The sequence below is a fragment of the Scophthalmus maximus genome, chromosome 3 (genome assembly GCF_022379125.1).
Source record: "Scophthalmus maximus strain ysfricsl-2021 chromosome 3, ASM2237912v1, whole genome shotgun sequence".
In the NCBI taxonomy this organism is placed as follows: Eukaryota; Metazoa; Chordata; class Actinopteri; order Pleuronectiformes; family Scophthalmidae; genus Scophthalmus; species Scophthalmus maximus.
In genome coordinates this window covers 23,154,677-23,176,037 of record NC_061517.1, presented here as the reverse complement: position 1 = coordinate 23,176,037, position 21,361 = coordinate 23,154,677, and the positions used below count along the sequence as shown (strand labels likewise).

General features: G+C 44.5%; 1 protein-coding gene across 2 annotated transcripts; it reads left to right on the top strand.

Moving 5' to 3' along the window:
- Positions 1–659: 659 nt before the first annotated feature.
- Positions 660–19,759, top strand: mxd1 (MAX dimerization protein 1). Of its 2 annotated transcripts, none has more exons than XM_035639115.2 (6): positions 660–1,596; positions 2,332–2,431; positions 9,560–9,589; positions 14,376–14,490; positions 14,697–14,856; positions 16,141–19,759. In XM_035639115.2, the coding sequence occupies exons 1-6, from the start codon at positions 1,530–1,532 to the stop codon at positions 16,332–16,334; spliced, it is 666 nt and encodes a 221-aa protein (XP_035495008.1). In that variant the 5' UTR covers positions 660–1,529; the 3' UTR covers positions 16,335–19,759. The 2 variants fall into 2 exon arrangements, with proteins under 2 accessions (XP_035495008.1, XP_035495007.1); XM_035639114.2 differs by having other exon boundaries at positions 662–1,596; positions 16,138–19,759.
- Positions 19,760–21,361: the final 1,602 nt, after the last annotated feature.

Sequence of the window (21,361 nt, the reverse complement as noted above, 5' to 3'; positions counted from 1 at the left end):
TTATTGTGTAGCCAGAGTCAATTCGGTACTGTGTAAGTGCACCATCAAGGTTTTAGATGTAGTCCAAGACGAATTTGTTTTTTCCGTGAATACGATTCATTACATGTTTGTGAAAGTCCAGTCCTGGTTCACACTGGACATCCGTCTCATTTAAAAACGGCGTTTAAACCTTGACGTTGCGTTGCTGTCACGTTTCCAAATCAAAGGGAGTGCGCCTGCGTGGAGAGACCCTCTACGAGGCGAAGGAAGAAACCAATAGCAGGTGAGCATGTGAACCTAACCAATCCCCGATGGAGAAATAAGAGAAACAACACTACGCCAGCTAATCATTGCCGTACACCGTGAAGCAGCGTGTTAGAGGGGCTTGTCCTCTGCCAGAGGCGGGCGTTGTCACTTTAGCTCGTGGGCATTGCGGCCAATGAGTAAGAAGACTAGTACATTGGCAACCAATCAGGGCACGCCAATGTTCAGCGCAGAAACCGGGTCCATTGTGGCTCTACCCCGTACGCAGTTTGAATGGGAATTAGAACCAAAATGGCGGAAGAAGGGCCAAGTGGCAGTCAGGGCGGACCCCTCCCGATGACTGGCCGCTCGAACAACCAATAGCAGCTGGAGTTGTCACGCACAGTGTCCAATCACACGGCGGCACACAGCAGCCTGTGGTGTAGTACTGTGGCTCGCCGTCGTCCAGATCAACAAGCCCTATATTTTGGAAGCAGTTTGATAAACACTTACGGTTCTTTGGCCGATGTCAGTCGCTTTCAGCGTTTCCAGCGAGCCGTATCACGCGTATAGCAGCACTAAAATAGCCACCGGCCATACAGCCCCGAGCCGACAAGGTTGGGTGACAACGTTCGGTTGAACTTTAAGACAATCGGTTTTTTTTTTCTTTACCATTGCACGTCCAGGCTCGTCTGTGACAACCGAGCGAGCCGACTCTTTGCTTTCGACTGGCTCGAGATTTCACACTAAACAATCGCACCGGGAGCAACTGTTCATCTTTATTCTGGCAGTTGGTCACGAGGGCTAACATTAGCCAACTTGTTTTTTTTTTTTTTACCTTTTCTTCCCTCGAACAGAACGGTGCTAGACTTAATTATACATGTGCACATGAAGCAAAGCTTCGGTTCGCTTCCACCACCACCACCATCAACAACACCTACGAAGAACTACCTATAAAAGATAACAGGCTTTACTCAATTTGCAATACAAAAAAAAAAAAACGAAGCAACCACAGCTGTCGGAGGAGTGTACGCGCCAGAGCTTGTGCCAAACCATTCGAGGAGACGAAACCCGCTCGGCTCTGCAAACTGCCCGCTGCTGTCACTTTTTACTTTTTTAATTTTTTACATTTTTTGAAAAGAGCCTCCGTCCGACCCGCTCGCAGGAGCCTGCCCTTCGAACGGCGCCCCTCTCGCCCCGGCTGACAGCGCGTCTAGCCGCCTGCGCGTCGGCACCCCGAGAGCCAGGCTGCGCGCGGCCGCGGGATCCCTCGTCGGAGCGTTACATTGCCGCTGTTATTGTTGAAAATGGCGGCGATCGGAATGGTACAGATGTTGATCGAAGCAGCCGAGTACCTCGAACGCAGGGAACGAGGTAAAGTCCCGGTTTTTTTTTTTCAATGTTGTGTACCACATATGTGTGTCATGTGCGGAAAAAAAAATAAATTGCAGCGACACCCATCTCCCCGAACCACACTCTGATCTATGCACCTGTCATCGTGGAGTCTTCTGAAAACCCCCGCACCTGCCAGTTCATATTCATATCAGGCAATCGGGCTACACGTTTCATACATTAATGTCGTCGGATTTTGCACAATACGGCAGAACCCACAGTCGACACCCCCCAAAATAGCTGCTGCTCAATATTCAGACGTTTTGCATGCACGATGCACACGTGCAAACGCACAATCACACGTGCGTTTGCATTCTCTTTGGGGATACAAGGATGAATGCACATATGGCAGGTGCAGTCAAAATGTGCAGGGAGACATTGTTTTTGTGGAGGCCCCTCCTTTCCCTTCTGTTGTGGTTCACGAGTGGGTTTATTCAAGTTCAAGATGACATCATTTTGCAGCCTGTGGGGGGGGGGGGGGGGGGGTTGGGGGACAATACAGTGCAAATGTACTGCATGAAAGCCATCCATTGCATTTCTACTTTTCATGTCCTTTACATTGCCGCCGAAGGCCTGGAGGATCAGGATCAAATGTGGCACATTGTGCCATGTTTCTATTCTCGGTTTGGCTCCTTTTCCGCCTGGTGCTGTAACCCCTGCATTCTTCATTGCCAGATATCAGGACTTGTGACCACCATGTTGTTTATTTTCTTGCAGAGGCGGAACACGGCTATGCCTCCATGCCGCCCTTCATCAGCAGTCGAGAGACGGAAAGCTTGAAAAGGAAAAGCAAAAGCAAGAAAAATACAAGTAGCAGGTAAAAGCTGTTCGGCTCCTTGTGGCCAAAAAGTACACACTTGATTGTTTCCCAGCTCATCACCAAGCCGCCCATCATACCCCCGCTCCTAGTGTGCCCCCCACACGGGGTTAAACCCATTGTTCCCAGATTGATGATTGCAAATTATAATTTGTAATCAGTAAAAGTAAAATTACTTTGTCCTTTACTTCTGTGGATAATTGGGCAACTTTGTTTTTTGAATGGACTCACTCACCGATGACGAGTTTTCACATATTTCAAATTTCATTCAATCTTCCAAAAAATCCCACCCATGAAAAGTCGGTACGAGCTTCACAAACGTGTACCATTTTTTACACTCCATTTTTTTTGGGGCGTTATACATTTTCATAATTGTGCCGTTAAGGTCCATTTCGTGTAGATTAGGTTGTAACCAAATTTGGATCCTAGCTCTGAGCCTCACGGTGTAGTCTTGGGTCATTCAGCCTTTTTAATAATTCAGAAAATGTATATTTCATAGTTGTAGTATGTACTTTATTAACCGGATATATGGTCATGTCTCTGTCAGTACATGATTTTAACAATGAGAAATAAAAAAATTAGCAGTACAGCACCCAATTCTTCAAACGGCTGTCAAAAGTCCCCAGTGGGTAATACATACATACATACTTTCCATTTGCAATACATTTTGTCATAAATGCTGAAACTTTGCTTCACTTCAGCCAGTGGTCAAGTATGAAGTCCCACACTCCACAATTTGCATAATTAATTCTCAAAAAATAAATATTCTGGTTGACCTGCAGAGCTGATGGTTGAGGGGGGCTGACTATGCTTGGACTTTGTGAATCATAAACATTATACTTGATATAATTATATACGAAGTTCATTTTCCAAAGTAAAAGAAGCTTTTTGAATGTCAGCAACACCCGTGCTTCTGATATTACTCTTACACCGGTGCAAAACTTATCCCACCAACCCCAGTCATCTGTTATGGAGGAAATAAACAGTAAACTGTAATAACAGGTTAATGATAATTGGCTCTTAGAGGATCTCCAACATATTCAGAAGTAGTAAAGAAATAAGGGGGTTTTGTCTCAACATACTGTACATACAGTTAGTGCATTCTAGCTTAGGTATTTGGAGTACAGTCTATAGCTGGCTGGGACACAGACCGAAAAGTGAAATATCTATACTAAACAATTTGATGTTGAAAATCACAATGTGGGAATCTGCCACCTCTCTGCGAACACCTCTCACCTAATTCTCTTTGCGCCTAATGGCCAACTTATTCGTGACTCTACACAGAAGGTCCTTGGGCATTAACAGCTGTGGCTGCATGTGTTTATGTGAGTTTGTTGGTTTAAGGTCATGTTTAGACTCTCTGTTGTCCCAAGACGACATCTCAGTGAGGGAGCAGCCTTCTGCTGCACCAGTCACCTCAGTGGACGCGGCTGCACACACAGTGTAGATTCAGAGCTTGTTACCTGAATTCCAAAAATCAATAATATGAGGACAGATATATGACTTTGAGCGTGGCAGGATTGTTGATCCCGGCTGGTTGGAGTGTTTCTGAAACCGATCTCCTGGGATTTAAAAAAACACCAGATTGCAAGTTTTTTTTTTACACAGATTTGAGCTAAAAACAAACACACAAAAAAAGTAAAAACCTGGAGCGGAATTTTCCTAAATCTTGTGGTATCCATGACATGAAGGCCGGTTAGTGAGCAGTCAGTATGATGTTCCTAATAAAGTGTTCGGTGAACGTAGCTCATTGATCAAAGGCAGCACTGATGGCACCAAATTCTACATGACCTTAAAAAAAAAGTAATTGACTATGTTTATGTTGTGAGCATATGTGCACGAGAGACCCTGCATGACCCCTTTTTCTAAGATAAGCAGTGCCATCAAGGGACCTGCATGTTCATCAGATACAACACTGGCATGTTGCTGCCACCCCACGTGCTTCCTTTTCACCAGAAGGATAAAAAACGTGAAGGATGGGATGGGTGACGGCCAAAAAACGCTGCCCAGTGTGGGTAGGCCGAGGCAGTTGATTAATATCATAGCATAAACGCCATATTTGGTGGGCAGCGGCAATGAAATACCACAATGCACCAGAATAACACAAGAGTAGCGTGGCAGCCAGTCCGATCATGCACAGTGACCCACTCAGATTAACTGTACACTTACGTGAACCCACATTAGGCACGTCAGCCATTCGCTGCACACCTGTCCACGCTGTCATCATCCGCCCTCCAGTGCAGTGAATACCTTCTGTCAACCTGATGTGTGGAAATGTGCCTTCGGGGCACATACGGCGTGGATAATAAACTGTTGTATTTATATGTCTCTGTTACCTTGGGTAACCCAGCGTATTTATCCTGCACAAACAAGTAACACGACTGCTATACTCAAGTGGTTGCATGTGCTAAATGTTTGCCCACTTAAAATATTGAATCCCAGCCATTTTTTCTGAGTTGTTTTCATCTTGTTGTCTGAAACCATCAAAATGTTCACAAACTCATGCCTCCCATACACTAGATGACTTTGAAAAGACAAGGAAAATGCTTTTAAAAGACTTAGGTCTGATACCCTCTCACATCTTAAGACAATTTGTCATTAGTCATTGAGTTTTTAGTTGCAGTCTAGGATTTTGCAAAGACTGGGGATCTTGCAGGGTCACTATTTACAAGACCAGACAGCAACTAGATTCCTTTTTAAGATTTTTTCCTATCATGCTCCTGTTGTAAGTTTACAGGCTGATAAATTGTTGAACGATGGAGAAGAAACAGCAGATTTTAGCCACGGGTGTGCAAAGGTTTGTACAGAAAAAAAGCCAAAAAGAAAAAGAGAAGAACACCGCAGAATGTGGAGACGACCGGAATACATGCTGCAACATCGCATGGAGACTCAGATGAAGCCTCAAACGCTGCCTTTTTGAAACCAGGTAATTCCGAAACCTCGGCGTTCGAGGCTCCACCGGAGTCTATGCGATGTTACAGCATGTATTCCCCTACTCGCTTTTCTGCTTCCTGTTTGGTTCTGGAAAGAGTTCACCTGTTGGTTTGTAGACAATGTTCACAGCACTATCTGCGTGAGCAAAGACTAGAAACTTAAGGTAATTGTGACAAACACGGTTGACTTTATTGGAACGCCTTAACTCCAGTAAAACTGGATACCGACATTGGAAATTTGTCTGAGACATTGAAATCAATTGAAAGTCATTTGGTGTGAGGCCGGCATTACTTGATGTATGTGCTTCTCAACCTCCATCTCCCACCTGGTGATTTGTCTACCGTGTGATCAGATGGAACACAACTTAACAGCTACCTGCCACCACCTGATTGATTGTCCCCATTTGAACTCTGATCACATCTTCCCACACTCTTATCATTGCAGGCTTGTCGCCTTGGCTTCGAGTGTGGCTGTTCAGAACAGCTATAAACATCTCAGGTGCCCTGATCTGAACTGTCTGCTCGATGGTCGAATGCCAAGTTCAGTATCCAATGTATAGGGCACATGAGGCGAAGTATGTGTATGTACATGTATGGCTTTATGTATAAGCGTGTCACCTCTCATAACCCAGTGAGGACAATCCAGTAAGATTGTCCTCACGTCTATCGTAACAAGGCTGCTTTCCACAGACAATTCTTTACAGCATTTTCTTTTTATCCAGAAGATGGTGAGTCCGCCCCCAAGTCCAAGGTGTCATCTTCAAACGTCTTGTTTATTCTGACCAACAGACAAAAACCTGTTATACAAACTGAGAACGTTTGTCTTTTTTGTGCCTTGATAAATTAACTTTTTTGTTGCAGCCCTAATATATACATACGTATGTATGTATCCAGCCCTTTAAAGGGAAGTTGGTATTACTCAAATATTTGGTTTAGCGAGGAAAATGGCTGCTAGGCTTGACAATGTTGTGACAAATGTGGTATTCTTCCATTAACACCACACACCGAAGGAGCGTATACTGCTTCCACCTCTCATCTTCACATGCTCAACGTGGCAAAACATTTTTAGACATACCCAGTGACGAAAATGTGGGACTCACTTTCTAGACAACTCACTGAGACTAAAGACTAAAAAACCATTTAGCTCGCCAGCATTTACTTAACCATTTATTGTTGTTTAACTACAGGGTTCGGTTAAGCTGCAGCGACTCCCCCATCAGCTGTGGACACTTTATCAGCCATTACTCATCAGTGTTTAAGGGCCGCAGAGCCGTGGTGGGCCTAGATAATATCTGCTATGATGTTGGCGCTTATTCATTGATGGGCAGACCAATATCAGTATCAGGCATTTGATGTCATTCAACCCAGTATGTACAAGTACCTCCAGTTTCTGATGTGTCCTAATGCTCTGGATGTGTGAATAGTGGGGGAGGGTATTCACCGAGCTGCTGGTGTGTATGTGTGTAAGTGTGTCAGTAGTAGTGAATCCCCCTCCCCCTCATTTCTCTCTCTTGCTTGCATTTGCTCGCTCTCTCCTCACCTCCTCCATCCCTGTAGGTCTTTCCTGCTCCGTTCTCCCTCTTGGCAGGCAATGGAGAGCACCAGCTCCCCCATTACACAGATGGAGACTCGTAACATGCATCCCACCCCTCCCCACTCCTCCCCACCTCCCTGAACCAAAGGCAAATAGCATCTTTCCATAGGCTCAAGTGGGCAACTTGGCTACAGCTAGGCTTCATAAAGGGGGGGAAATTAATGTTAAGGGCCTAGAAACCACTGTGACGTCACCCATTGGTTTGAACTGCAGTTTTGAAGCCTCACATTTTGACCAGCGCCATGTTGTTGTTTTTTTGCAACCAGACATAGAATTGGTGTTGGGTCTTACTGAGAGCTCTTCCACTGTGCCCATACCTACACCTGCAGCCATGCACCGATTGGACAGAAAAGCTGTCAATCATGCCGTATCCACGTTAGGGTGCTTTATTGTCTATTTGACTCTAAACGGACCATAATTTACAAAATGAACATCGTGATGTATTGAAGTCGAGTCATTTCCTCATAGACTTTCATAGAAACCAGTGAGTTGCCTTCTGCTGGTGATTCCAGAGAATACATGCTTAAGGCACTTCATTTTCTGGACCTGGTGACTACGTCCATTTTTATGTACAGTCTATGGCCAGAATCCGAGCTGTAGCCCAGGCCCCTAGAAAGGTTCACTGGTAAACCTTCAGCCATTTTCTCATATGTCTGGAGAATCATTGTCCGCTGTTGCCCTTTCACACATGACGCACGCAAGTGGATACTAGATATGCTCCATTGGGTTTAGTTGAGGGGTGGCGTCTGGGTAGAACGTACAGGAGGCAGGACACGATGCAAAAAGTTTGCTGCAGAAATCGCAATATTTTGTGTAATGGTGTTTGTAATCTTCAAGTCTCATATATGCACGAAAGCATACTCTGTAACTGTTTGGTTCTCATGTGTATTCAATTTCACTTGTCCACAATTTACAATAGAATTATTACTACAAATATGTCCAATGTCAAATACAATCCAGTTGTCATCCAAAATGAAAAACTATTCCAGATATCCATGAATTTGAATATCCTAAAAAACTTTATGACTAGTAAAAATGTCCACAAGACAGTACAAGACATAGGCCTACACATATAATAACTTTGTAAGAAGGATTTTTGCAACCTGAAAATCTGTTGAGAGGGTTGCTTGTACACTGGAGTGTTTCTTACTCAAATTGTAAATTTGTCAGGTGAATTCATCACAGTGGAAAAAAGGATGTTGAAATCCAACAGTCACCTTGATCTGTTGATGGTTAAGGCAAGGTAATATTATAGTTGTATGGTTATTCAGTGTCATATAATGTAATCCGGTGTAAAGACAGTAGGACTCAGACTCCCTGGCCCTAATTGACAGACCAGGATTTCAGTGTACTGTACTGATATGGGATTAGAGCAAACCCTACACTATTCCACATTGCTCACAGTGAATTATCCCAGTCAGCAATCCTTCAGAACAGCGGCACCTTGTTGCATCAGGTGTGTTAGGAGGTAGAGGGCCGGAGGATGATCAAATGAGGCCAGGAGGTGGGTGGTTTCCCAGAGCCTGAAATCTAGCCTGCGTAAGTGGGATCATTTCCCTTCTAGCGCTGTTATGTCACCAGCGGCTGTCTGCCCGGCACTGGAATGTACACTGGCTGGAGTGGGCCAAGTGAGATAGAGACACCCAAAGAGACGAGCTGAAACAAGATGATACACCCACATTGCCCCCCACATGCACACAGGCAAGAGACCCATTGCGGTTTAGTGATGGCCCACAGACGGGGGGGGATCTTATCCTGTTTGATCAGTGACTTGTGTTTTCATGTTTGCTGTCAGAGGTGGACCGAGGATAGTGGAGGACAGTAAATATAAGCTTAGTCTGGAAATTCGGTTGTCCGTCATGGAGGAGGTGTGTGTTTGTGTGTGTGTGTGTGAGAGAGAGAGAGTCCTGTGAGGATTGGCCTTGGGCTGGTAACAGCCTCGGGCCTAGCAGGGCTGAAGGTGCAGCGGCTATTTTAGGACATGGGGTGGGAGGATCGAGGGGGTAGAGGAGAGTTAGGTGGAGGTAGAGGAGAGTTCAGGAATTTAGATGGGATCTTCTTCTCTGCTTTCTGTGTGTGTGTGTGTGTGTGTGCGTGCGCAAGTGCGTGCGCAGGTGCGTGCACAAGGTTTTGACACTGCAGTGCAGGAGTCACAGTGGCCCCTAGCACACTCCCATCACCCAGTTTACCCTCACCACCGTGTCTTCCCCCACCCCCACCCAGCTCAGTGCTACATGCACGACGACCAATCAGTAGAAATAGTCCTTTCTACTGCAGCTCCTGCCTTTTGTTTCTGGTGACTGTCCCTTGTTGTTCTCCACATCACGTATGAGGGTGGTCCTTAAAAAGGGTTTCCTCTGTAGAAGAAGCCTTGGGCATCAGAATACCCAGCCCTTTCCATTTTTTCCCTTGAATTTTATTTCGTCATCCATTCTGACTGCTCGTGAACTCCCACACAGCCCCTCTCTTTCTCTCTCTCTCTGAATTAAGGCCATGGACTGCAGTGATGGCTCACACAGAGGGGAAATATTTCCCTCTTCAGTCAGTCACCATATTATTATGTGTGCTGTCATTTTCTCATGGTACGTTTTGTCTCCACAGGTCTACACATAATGAAATGGAAAAGAACAGGTATGTTAAAGTGTGTGTGTGTGTGTGTGTGTGTGTGTGTTTGATTGTGTGTTGCTGCTGTTCCTCAGATCATAAGAAAACCAGCTCCCAACATAATGTGGCATTTTCCCTTTTTAATTTTAATAGATATATAGATATAGCACATTTCAACAACAATGCAATTCAGAGTGCTTAACATAAAACATAAAAATCACATTAAAATATAATAATTAAAAAGAGTAAATAAAAACATGTTGAAGTAGAATAAGACAGGTGATAATACTTACAGTGCAGAAAGACCAATTCAAAAGCTCACATCAAGTTTATTGCTGAAAGTATGTGGAGGTAGTTGAATTTTAAAATAGACAAAGTTTTGAGAGGATTTGAGCTTTCTGTCAATTCATTTCAATGGCAGGCTTTGATTTAAAAAGCTGAATATTAAAAAAATAATAATAATAATTATAAAGCATACATCTGCAAGAGCTGATCATTTCAATATTTGAATTGTTGGTTTAACAGGAGTAGTAGTAAAAATTTACAGAAGAAGTCAGTAAAATCAGTTTGATAAAGATTGGGATCACATTAGTGCGAGTGCTGAATCAGCATTAACACGATGAGCTAGAAAATGAGGGATCGAGTGATTAACAATGAAAATATGCTACAGCAGGGATCCAGTTAAAACTACAAAGTGCCTCTGCAGACATGTTAACCTGCGTCAGTTTGCCAGATCATATCTGAGGGACCCAGGAACCTTATCAAAGCTGAGTGTGCAGTATGTTAGTATTGTGTTATTTAATGAAACATGCACCTAATGCTCTGTTAAAGGAGAGAACCTTTGATGTGTTTTTTTTCTTCTTAATTTTAAAGGGAATTCTTAAAATGACAGAGATTAGCATGTATAATAATGCCCTTTGGTTCAGCGGTGGAATGGATTCGTGGGACCAATCAGATGTCATGGTTGTACCAGTTGGCTGATCTTGTTTCAATAACTTACCACTGGGCTGCCTCAACAACATTTTACCCTCACCCATCCATTATCTACATAACGCTTTATCCATTAAGGGTGAGTGGGCTGGAGCCAATCCCAGCTGACATTGGGTGAGAGGCCGGGTTCACCCCGGATAGGTCGACAACATATCGCAGGGCCAACATACAGAGACTCTCACATTCACACCTATGGTCAATTTAATGTTCTATTAACTGAACTCCAATCTAACACCAACCTGCATGTCTTTGGACTGTGGGAGGAAGGCGAGGCACCCAGAGAGAACCCAAGCATGCAAACGAGAACATGCAAACTCCACACATAAGGACCCCGGTTGGCGCCAACCAGGATGCGAACCCAGAACCGTCCTCGCTGTGAGGCGTCAGCGCTAACCACTGCACCGCCGCGCTGCTAAATGTGCGCGTGATTTCAGACTCTGAATTCATCGGTAAGAATTCATGTGTTTTTTAACGAACCCGACGAACGCTGAATGCTGCTGCGGTTTTTCCAGCATCTTCCTCAGGCGGACATGTTACCCCTTAAATATGAATCTTATTTTGGGTGTTCTTGTCTGAGCCTGCGTCACTCTCTGCTCCCGTCCTGAGCAGCAGCTTAGTGGACAGCCTCAATAATATATGGCACTGAGGCCAGTGCCTGCCTGGGATTTAGCCCTTTGCATGCTTGAGTGTGTCCTTTGCATGCTTGTGTGTGTGTGTAAGTGTGTGTGTGTGTGTGTAAATTGAAATTACGACCCCTGCCTGTTGTATTACTCTTGAGAACATTCATAGCCTTTAGCCAGTTTCTCTCTTGATGAAAGAACGCCATCTCAGGCGGATCGTGAATTACTCATGGCGAGGACTCCAAAACTCTGCACCCCCCCTTCCCAACCCACACCTCCTTATTTTTATCCTGCTTTATAAAACTCCAACCGCCTCTGGCTGTCATAAAACGCAGACTTGCAGAGTGTGCGTGTGGGAATCATAAAGTCCACGTAACGTGACTCTAGCCACCGCCATGCCTTTTTGCCTTTTTTTTCTTCTCCCATCTAGTCCTCGGCGGTTACTCCTTGAGGTCAGAGGGCGAGAGTGAGGGTGGTAGGGTGATTTACTGTTGTTCAGTCAAAGTGCATGGTGGTGACCTATCAGTTTTAGAAGGTTTAGCAGGTCAGTGGACGAGAAAAAACGTTCTGAATTGCAAGGCGCGACCCGGTTGCAACTGTCTTATGTTTGCGTGCATGTACATGTGCACATTTGACTTTTTACATGCAAGTTTTTGCCAGCTAGTCCGGGGGCAGTTGCTGCTGGGGGTCAGAGGGCGAGAGTGAGGGCGGCAGGCTGATTTACCGCTGGTCAGTCAAAGTGCATCATGCTGACCTGGTCATAGTGTTTAGTAGGTGAGAGGCGTCTCTAAGAGACAGCATTTTTGTGGGTTGCAAGGAACGACCCCCCCCCCCCAAAAAAAGTTGGAATTGCACGCTCACCTTATTTTAGACCAAAACAAATGCACTTGCACCAGACTAATGCACTTGCAATTGCACAAGCGTGTGTGCTACTAGATCAGAGAAATGTAGGCTCTGGCTTCAGGCTGATGAGCACACAGTCCTGCAGCTTCACATACACACTCACCTGTTGACACACCGCACCGACGCCACGCTGAACCAGAGTAACCTGTCGCTGAAATAGCACTGTGAGTTGCTGCCACACCCCAATGTGTCTCCTCTCACCCAGACGCCATGTGACCTGCTCTGGGTCATGGGTTCGCTGCTCCTCAGCGTTGTTTAACTAACATTATCTAGCCCTGCTGATCCATTATTATGTAAGCACGACACAAGCCGGGGCATTTCCGTGTTATGTTGCGACAGTGGGCATGCCCTTTGCACTGAGTCGGCTGAATACTGTTTGTGTGTGTGTTTGTGTGCGTCCCCCGGCCACATACAGAGTGGTCTTCTCGTCCCTCCGCGTTTCTGATTTTGAATCTGAAACTCTTTCTGGCAGTGACGCTCACATCAGGATTACCTGCAGCACAAGATAATTAATGAACAGCTCATCCACAGGCGGCCCTCAGCGGCCAAAACAACATTTTTGCACTCACTCTCAGCAAAGAGGCTGACGTACACACGCCCACTTGCTCAGCCACACGCGCGCACACGCACACGCACACGCACACAGGCATACAGACAAACAGACACGTACGCACTCCGCCGAGGCTGGATCTGGAGGTGTGTGTTGCGTAACGGCGGGGTCAAGTGGTCACAAACACCCACCAGACCAACTTAACAAATGCCACGGCTGCCGGCTGGAGAGGAGACAAGGAATTCAAGTGTGTATACGTGTGCTTGCATGTGTGTATGTGTGGTATGTCTAGTTAAGATATGGACGTTTTGTCACAGATGATCTGTGGATTTCACCACATCTCCGTTTTCCTTCCTGCCAAGCGAGGATCTGTACGCTGCTGCTCGAAAACGCCCTGTGTAGCAACATGATGTAATGATGTTACAATGCTGACTTCCTGGGAAGAAATCTACACAAGAGGGTCTCAAACATATATAACCAAGGCCAAACCTTTTACTCACTGCCTCTTAATGTTGACAATTAACTCCAGCCCTTTGTGTCCAAAAGCACGAGGAGCAGAACACATGTACAGAGAAAATACAAGAAACATCACTGACATTTAAGTGATTTTGTTTTTCCTCTCTTTTTCTGTTTGTTGGTGAGACTGTGAATCAGTCTCCCTGTTTCATTGTTGGGTGGATATTTCTTTATTATTCTATATATCTTGACCCCAACGTTGCATTCAAGAGGAACTCTGGAGCCTTTTCATATGATATACTTGGATTCTTGGCCTCTTGGAGTCGGCGTTGATTTTTTGAAAATTTGTGATCAAATTCTGAGCATATGAATTTATTCTTTTATATGGTTGCCACAAAACGTCTGCAGTGGACCAAAAGAAATGTGTGCATGATGTGCAATGCTCCACATTTTATAGATACAAAAATTACCAACCGCTGGTAATGATACAAATTTATAATTAACCGTCCCAAGTCTCAATTCACACAGAGCGTTGTAAATGACGGTGGGATTTCGGACAAGGACGATAGCTCTAGTATTGTTAGATTGACTTTGGACCTTTAAAAACATGTCCGCTGTGAGTCAGACAATCTCCAAGTGTGTAAAACATTGTTGTATACCAAAAGATGGCTTTGATATATTCTTTCATAATTTTTGTGCAATTTTTGGTCACATTTCTTGCAAGTCTGCCAGTATATAGACATCATGTAAAGATCTCCAGTGATGCTTTAAGATGTATACAAAATACTCTACTAATACTGAGATCAATAATTCATGGCTGGAATATTTTTTCGACAAAACGCCTCGTGAAAAACCTACTCTTCCTGCTTCAGTGAAACGTCCAATCTTAGTGTTATATGTGACCTGGGGTGGTGTCACGGCCACTTGAGCAAGTGTATTTGTGCCGAGCACAAGCAGATTCATTTGAAAACTGCCTTTTTTATTTCCAAACTCTGCACGTACATCATTCTGCACGGAGAAGCTCAAACTCCCAAGTGAAGTAAATAAATAAGCTATTCGTATTTAAGTAGAAAAGTAAACCATCAACCACAGTATACTGTATTTGCAGAGGACAACTTATGAGTAAACTAAATCTGTTAACTCAAGGCTTTCTTCTGAGGAAGTAGTCAAATGTCTTAACTGTTGTCGCTTCACACTTTTTAATATTTCCAAAACTCAAGAATGAACTTTGACATGTTTGCTTGTAGATCTTTGCCGAGGGGTTGACTTTCCCTCTTTGTTTCTCTTTTTCCAGACGGGCACATCTACGGCTGTGTTTGGAGCGACTGAAATCCCTCGTTCCCTTGGGGCCAGATGCGAACAGGCACACCACCCTCAGCCTGCTGATGAAGGCCAGAGATCACATCAAGGTGCCACTTTGCTTGCGTTATGTAATCACCTAAGGAAGGGGGCAATGTGTTGACCGCTATGGTGGAAAAGTGCATTAGGACTGCGTGTCGGAGTGACTGAAATATCTTTTGATAAGCCACCGAGGGAAAACACAGAGAAAAAACATTTCTTAGGTTTCTCCTAAAGCGTTCTGTTCTTTTTCTATTTTTCTCTTCCCACCCTGCAGAGGTTGGAGGAGGGCGATAGGAAAGCACAGCACACCTTGGAGCAGCTACAGCGGGAGCGGAGACACCTGAGGAGGCGTCTTGAGCAACTGGGGGTGGAGAGGACCCGCACGGACAGTACCGGCTCCACCCTGTCCTCCGACAGGTCCGACTCTGACCAGGGTGAGCCCCACGCAGGCACACACATAAAATACTCTCTCCATAAAATATATTACTTACTAACTTCACTATTCTACTCCCACAGTCTGTAACAAATAACTCGTTACCGCGGTCATTTGTGTCTTTGCAGTGGCTTGGATATTTTCTGAAATGTTTTATTTATGTAATTACTCACAGATTGTATGTAATATTATATATGGGTGAGAAGCTCAAAGGAGGCCCGGAGCCATCCATCTTGTTGTATCAGCTGTCCTCCCCTAAATCCGATTATGTAAAATTGAAATTAAAAAGCAGCAGTGGGGGGCTGTTTTGCAGGAAATTAAAAACAAAAAGGATTTATTACAGCCCTCCAGTGCCAGCCATCTTCTTTTTTAAAGAGACATGTGTCACACATTCCATGTCATCTGAGTTTGCATTGAGGAAAACAGACATTTTATTTGTCTGTTAAACTATTCAAAATCTTTCTTTAAGTGTAACAATTTCCTACAGTATGGACTCCTCTGTAACGAATCTTATATATATATATAAGACAATAAGGAAAATTACAGAGTGTAATTTGCACCCAATAGATGTAAAGTGTGCAGTAACACACCATTCAAGTGCTGTGGTACATGGTTGTGTTTTTAGGCCGTTCCATGTTTATTATTACAGATGTCGATACTCACCAGGATGATCTGTAATAATAAGTTTAAAGGTGGTAATTGCAGCGGCTATGAGTTAGTTATAAATTCATTAAACAAACTTTGTGTTCTATAAAACAGAAGGAACTACTTACTGCATTTTATTATGAGATTTTGAGACATCATTTAGCCCGACTATGAGCCTTTTATCACAATTATGTGTCTTATCGGTTTATGAGGCTATTTGGATAAAACTAATCAAAATAATCCACTCTAGAGCTGAATCAGTCAGATTAGTCCAGCAGCAGAAAATAACTATTTTGATTGTGGGTTCATTCTTCGTGGAAAAATGACAAACATGACCTTGTTGCTGCTGATGTGAAGATTTGCTGGTTTTGGACAAAACAAGCAATCTGAAGATGTTATCTTATACTTTTCAATATTTCTTTAAATGATTAATCAAGTCAAATAGTTGCAGGCTAAGATACAACATATTATTTTTCAACAGCTTGATGATTTACTGCAGCTTTGTATAATATGTTTTTATCGTTGTCATAATGTTCAGCAAAGTAAAAAAGCAACAACTGTGTTGTCATCTCTCATTCTAACCGCCGTGTTGTTGTTGTTGTCGTCGTCCCCCCCCCCTCCCCCAATTCGGCAACAGAAGACCTGGATGTGGATGTGGAGGGCACGGACTACCTGCTGGGTGATCTGGAGTGGAGCACCAGCAGTGTGAGCGACTCGGGGGACGAGCGAGGCAGCCTGCGCAGCAGCTGTAGCGACGAGGGCTACTCCAGCGCCAGCCTGCTGCGCCTGCAGGACACTCAGGAGAGGGCCAAGCAGCTGGGCTGCAGCCTATAAACAGCACTGGTCACTGACCCAGCACCCACCTCTTCCCCTCAGCCAATCCCGTCCCAAGATGTTCTCACTATTCCCCTTGGACCCGCTCAGACCTCAACCACCCGCTTTCCTCCCGACCTGCCTCCCTCTCCACCAGGATTGACTCAAGTCCGAGGCTTCTCCTTCAACCAGGCGTCTCTGGACTTCCTGTTCCCATGGAGGCTTCCATAGGGACTGCAACTCCCCCCACTAAAACACATGACTAGTCCATCATCAACGGTCAATCTTTAGGGTGTCCCTCACTCTGCTCTGCACCAATCAAATGAGTGGGATTTTAAAGACACTCCACCCCCCCCCTCCGTTCCCTCCTGTCCGTCAGAACCACAGCTTTCAGCCAGAGAATGTTACCACACAATATCCCACTGCCTCTTTTTCAATGCCGCAAGAGCCATAGGAAGAACTTCATGAGATTTCACACTTACTTTTCACACACACATACACACACACACACACACACACGCATACATGAACACACACACAAACTCCCCTCTATCCCTCTTAGTGTTCAAGTGAAGCAGAGTCCTCCCCAAGTTGTGACACTGACATGAGGCGGGGCTTTTTTCCCCTGCCCTGCTCACCAGTCAACCATCCGTGCATGGTAATTTGCACTTACAATTGCTTTTGTAAACAAAACTGTCATCTTTTTCAAACACTGTCTCTGAAAAACTTAAAGGCCCCCACTGCAGCTGCTGCAGTAATGCTATCCTGAGTGAGTGTTTGAAACATGTCAGTTGTCTGCCCGTGCTGTGTGGCGCCGCAGACTTTGTGGACACTAAATGAAAGTGTCGGGGCCGACAGCAATACGCCCCTTAGTACCCAGGTTTTTGCGGGCAATCGGGTAACTGCCCTGTAATTTTACGTCCGAGTCTGCAGCTCATAGGAGGAAGTAACACAAAAAACAAACAAAAAAATATTGTGCAGCATGAGATTGTGAAGGGCTGGGGTATATGGGAGGGTTTTAGGGGGTGGGTTTGATGTTTTCTGCCTCTCTCTGATGACTGTGGCGTTTTTACAGCATCCTTTTACCATATGTGTGTCTGTCACATTTGAGGATGGCGACGACAGGGGTCCCTGGCAGGTTTGGAAAAAGTAAAAAAAAAAAGAAACTAAAACACCAGGCTGAATGCTGTTATATTTTTGGCTAGTGCTGGTACATTTTTGTACACTTTTTCTTCACTCTGTTCACCAGGTATTTGAGGGAAGGGAAGGACCCATCTACGGAGAGCAGTCGAGAGACTGGTGCACATTCCACTATGTAGACAAGACAGACATGTGAGACTGAGCATTATATTTTTCGCGAGGGTATTTTCCTGCGAATGACTTAGAAAAGGGGCGTTTGGTTTGAGACATGGCGAGTCACCCAACAGAACGATGGGCTTTGACTTTTCAGTGGCAACGCGCTGAGAAAGCTTGCCTCTTTCTTTGTGTTTACATCCGAAGAGCACCAAAATGTTAAAACCACAGATTTTCTCTCCTTCGCTTTGCCTTGATAGCTATTTATTGTTTCTGCAAAAAAAAGTACTCATTTTAATGTAAATAGTTTACAGAAAGATCTCTATGTCTATCAACAAATGTATTTATTAGATATACTAAATATATAGATTAATATATAGATATATTTAATTAGTCATAGCCTATGTTCTTCTCGTGAGGTTTATTGAGAGTTTCCCTGTGTGTAGTTTGTTTGCACAGCCTAGTCAATCTATAGAAAATTTAGAAATGTCTCTTGTGCCTCGAGGCTTTTGTGTCTGCTCAGAATCCGGCACAGTGGTCCTAGGAAATGAAATGTTTTCCTTGTGGTTGGTTCTAATTTGTAGCTGTGTTCAAAGCCATCTTGCCCTTTAAAAGAGGGATAATGGGACAACAACAAAAAAAATCTGTATGAATTATATAACTAGATGTGAATTTAAAAAAAGTGTAAAAGTGAGAGGAGCTGGTGGCCAGGTTGAGGGCAGCGAGGATTCCTCTGGCAAAATAGTTTTTGCCCATCTCCATGCCTACTGTGGGAGCCTCAAACAAAATGGCTGAGATTTGATTTGATTTTGATTTGTTTGGCTCAGAATGATCACTGGTGGGAGGAGGATCGAAACTTTTTGCCGCCAAAGGAAACGGCCACTTGTAAATCTCCGTTAAAGCATGAAGATGGTACATCCCCCCAAAAAAAGAGAAAAGAAAATCTGAAAAATAGATATATGCGATTGTTTAGTCTTTTGAGTGTGCAACGCTGCTTTTTCCCTTATTCTTTTTCTTTTTGAATCAAAACCTTTTCAAACGGAGAGGGAATGTGTAGCCGCGCTATAACGGGAAAATGTATCGACAAGTAGGTGTGAGTGGGCAGATGTGTTCGGGTGAGATGCCATCTGTCAGCGCGTGCATGTGTGCACAGTAAGCGTGATTGTGCGTGGTTTTATTTCGTCACTGTCTTCAGAGAGAAATATTTTTGGGTGGTAGAGGGTGGGTGGTTTAAAAAAAAAAAAAAAAGAGAAAGAATTGTACGGCAACGTTTCTGTTCAGGTTTTCTGTTCAGTTGTTTACTAGAAAAATGCAAAAAAAAAAAAAAAAAAAAAAAGTCCACTTGACAAAGACCCCAGCATTACTGTCTGTCTATGGGAGTCTCATATTTTTTTTCTTCCTTTTTTCCATCCATGGCCTGTTGCCTGTCTTCCGCCAAATCTACCCGTGTAGAAGAAGCGTGCGCATTTCCTAATGTGCGAGCATATCACTCCCTCCTCCACATGCTGACTCGGCCTCCATGGTGCAAGTGAGGCGGGTGCTCTCAGCATCTGCCTTAAGAAGCAGGCGTGGGATCTCCCAAAGAACAAGACTACAGTCAGACCAGTTGTTTAAGCTACAGGTTTCAGCATCAGGGGAAACTCATGTTCATGTGCATATTTGTTTTTTCACCACATTTTGTCCCCGCATACAAAGTGGCTAATAATGCCTTAAAGCAGACAAATGTACGACCTTATACGCATGAGACGTAAGAGTGTGTAAGATATATATATCGGCGTGTATCACCAAGGTCATCTCTCTTTTCCGTTGTGATGGTCTCGGACGTGGTGCTCTCATACATTACACAGTTTACGCACACAAACACACAGACGACACCTGCGTCGTCGTAGCGCAACGCCCCGGCGCCTGCCACCTTTCTCCTCAGAAAAGTCAAATGTCTGGTTGTTGAACAATTACTTAAAAGTGGACGTTTTGTGCACTTACTTTCTTAGGATTTGGAGAATTTGGACACAGTCTTCTATGGAAATCACTTCAAATGTGTGTGTGTGTGTGGGGGGGGGGGAATACTTTGAAAATCAATCGTGGAGCAGCAATTTATATTTGCCAGTGATATTAGAGGAATAAAAGATTTGAAACCCTTGTTTACCTACCTATCCTCTTGTCATTGTCTTAATTTGCCAGTCAAGACAAAAAAGAAACGCCTGAACAAATGAAGGCATGTGCCAAGTAACCCATTCCCCAACAGTTTCTCACACAATGGATTATCCACATGGTAAAGGGGAGGTTAAATAGACCTCAATGAGGAGGTTTTGCGAGAGAATGACTCCGCGGGGGCTTGATTCTCACCAGTGTAATCTGCTGGCCAAATCCCACGTTTTTTTATGATCACAGCCATCTGACTGCAGCCCAATAACCAACACGCACAAAGCTGAAGAACGAGAAGAAAGAGGGGGAAGGGCTTCTTGAAAAGCCTCCTACATCCCTTCTGGAGCGGTCTGCCAGCTGAGGGGGAAGGGAGCGATGGAAAATTGAATTTCCCCTCTCGACACGGAGAGCTCGGTAACTCCCGAGCAGCTTTAGTATCATTCCAATACCCATCTTGGACTGGTTGTCATGCTTGGACACTGAGCTCCAATCAGTGAGACATAGATATTGCTCAAATGTAAGGGGGTTCCTTCTGGGTGTACGGCATGTCTTCTCCCTCATTTGTACCACCTAAATGCACCCGACTTGTCATTTACAATCCTGTGTCCCATTGTGAATATGCACTCGTCAAATCAGATGTCAGCCAGGCCGACCCAAAGTGAGCTCTCCACTCTGATCGCATAGTTTTCGATGTCCTCCATAAGAGGTTACACAAAAAATATGAGCGCTTATGAAACAGTTACTGGTTAATATTACTCGATATGCTGGGTTATAGCAGCTTCATTGGGCTGCTATGTATTGCTATTAAAACATCTAGAGAGGAAGGGAACAACTGGCCAATGGCAGGCCACTAAATTAACATATGTGGTCATTTATTTCGATTTATATCAAAAAGAAATTCAGATCATACACTGAATGGGCTACTTGCTCAACCATTTCCGGGTTTTACTTAGTACTGCTCAACTGTCAGACCTTTGTGTGAGAGGGGACAGAGAAATGATCCTGACGTACGTTTACATGCTGTCGTCTCCTCGACAGCGTGTCCTCTTTTGGACCTTTTCCTGCGTACACACGTGACAAAATATCTGAATGAAGTAGTGAGCAATCCCAGTACCGGTGTACAGACCAGAAACAGACGAGCAGCATAAAGTACAACTGATAAAGGTCGTGTGTAAACCTTTGTTGACAGCTGTGTATCCTGGCTCTAATGCTATAGACTGTTGAGGTCAAGAGAACGGGGGGGACTGTGTGGAGGGGGGAGGTGCAGCAGGGGTCATTGCTGTCAAGGAAAAAGGCTTGAAAGGTTCAGCACAATGGAGTGTTCAAGACAGTATCTGAATGCCTTACCACAGCGTAGAACATTATCCATGTATCTATCTATCTATCTATCCATGTCAATGGAACGTCGGTGATAGATAAATCTTTCAGTCACATCCCGCTGTAAAGCACTTTGCATAAAAGCATCCACCGAAAGACGCACCTTATCTGCACATGAAACACGAGACCCGCTGCAATGCAGCGTAGCCGGAGCCAAGTATAACATGCTCCAGCTGGGTGTATTGACATGGCCTACCCGCTGCCGTGTGTATGGAACTGTTAATGACGGAGTT

Coding starts and splice junctions, on each gene's coding strand:
- mxd1 (XM_035639114.2), top strand. CDS start 1,530: ATGGCGGCGATCGGAATGGTACAGATGTTGATCGAAGCAGCCGAGTAC. Junction 1,597..2,331: donor CCTCGAACGCAGGGAACGAG/GTAAAGTCCCGG, acceptor ATTTTCTTGCAG/AGGCGGAACACGGCTATGCC. Junction 14,491..14,696: donor AGGCCAGAGATCACATCAAG/GTGCCACTTTGC, acceptor CCCACCCTGCAG/AGGTTGGAGGAGGGCGATAG.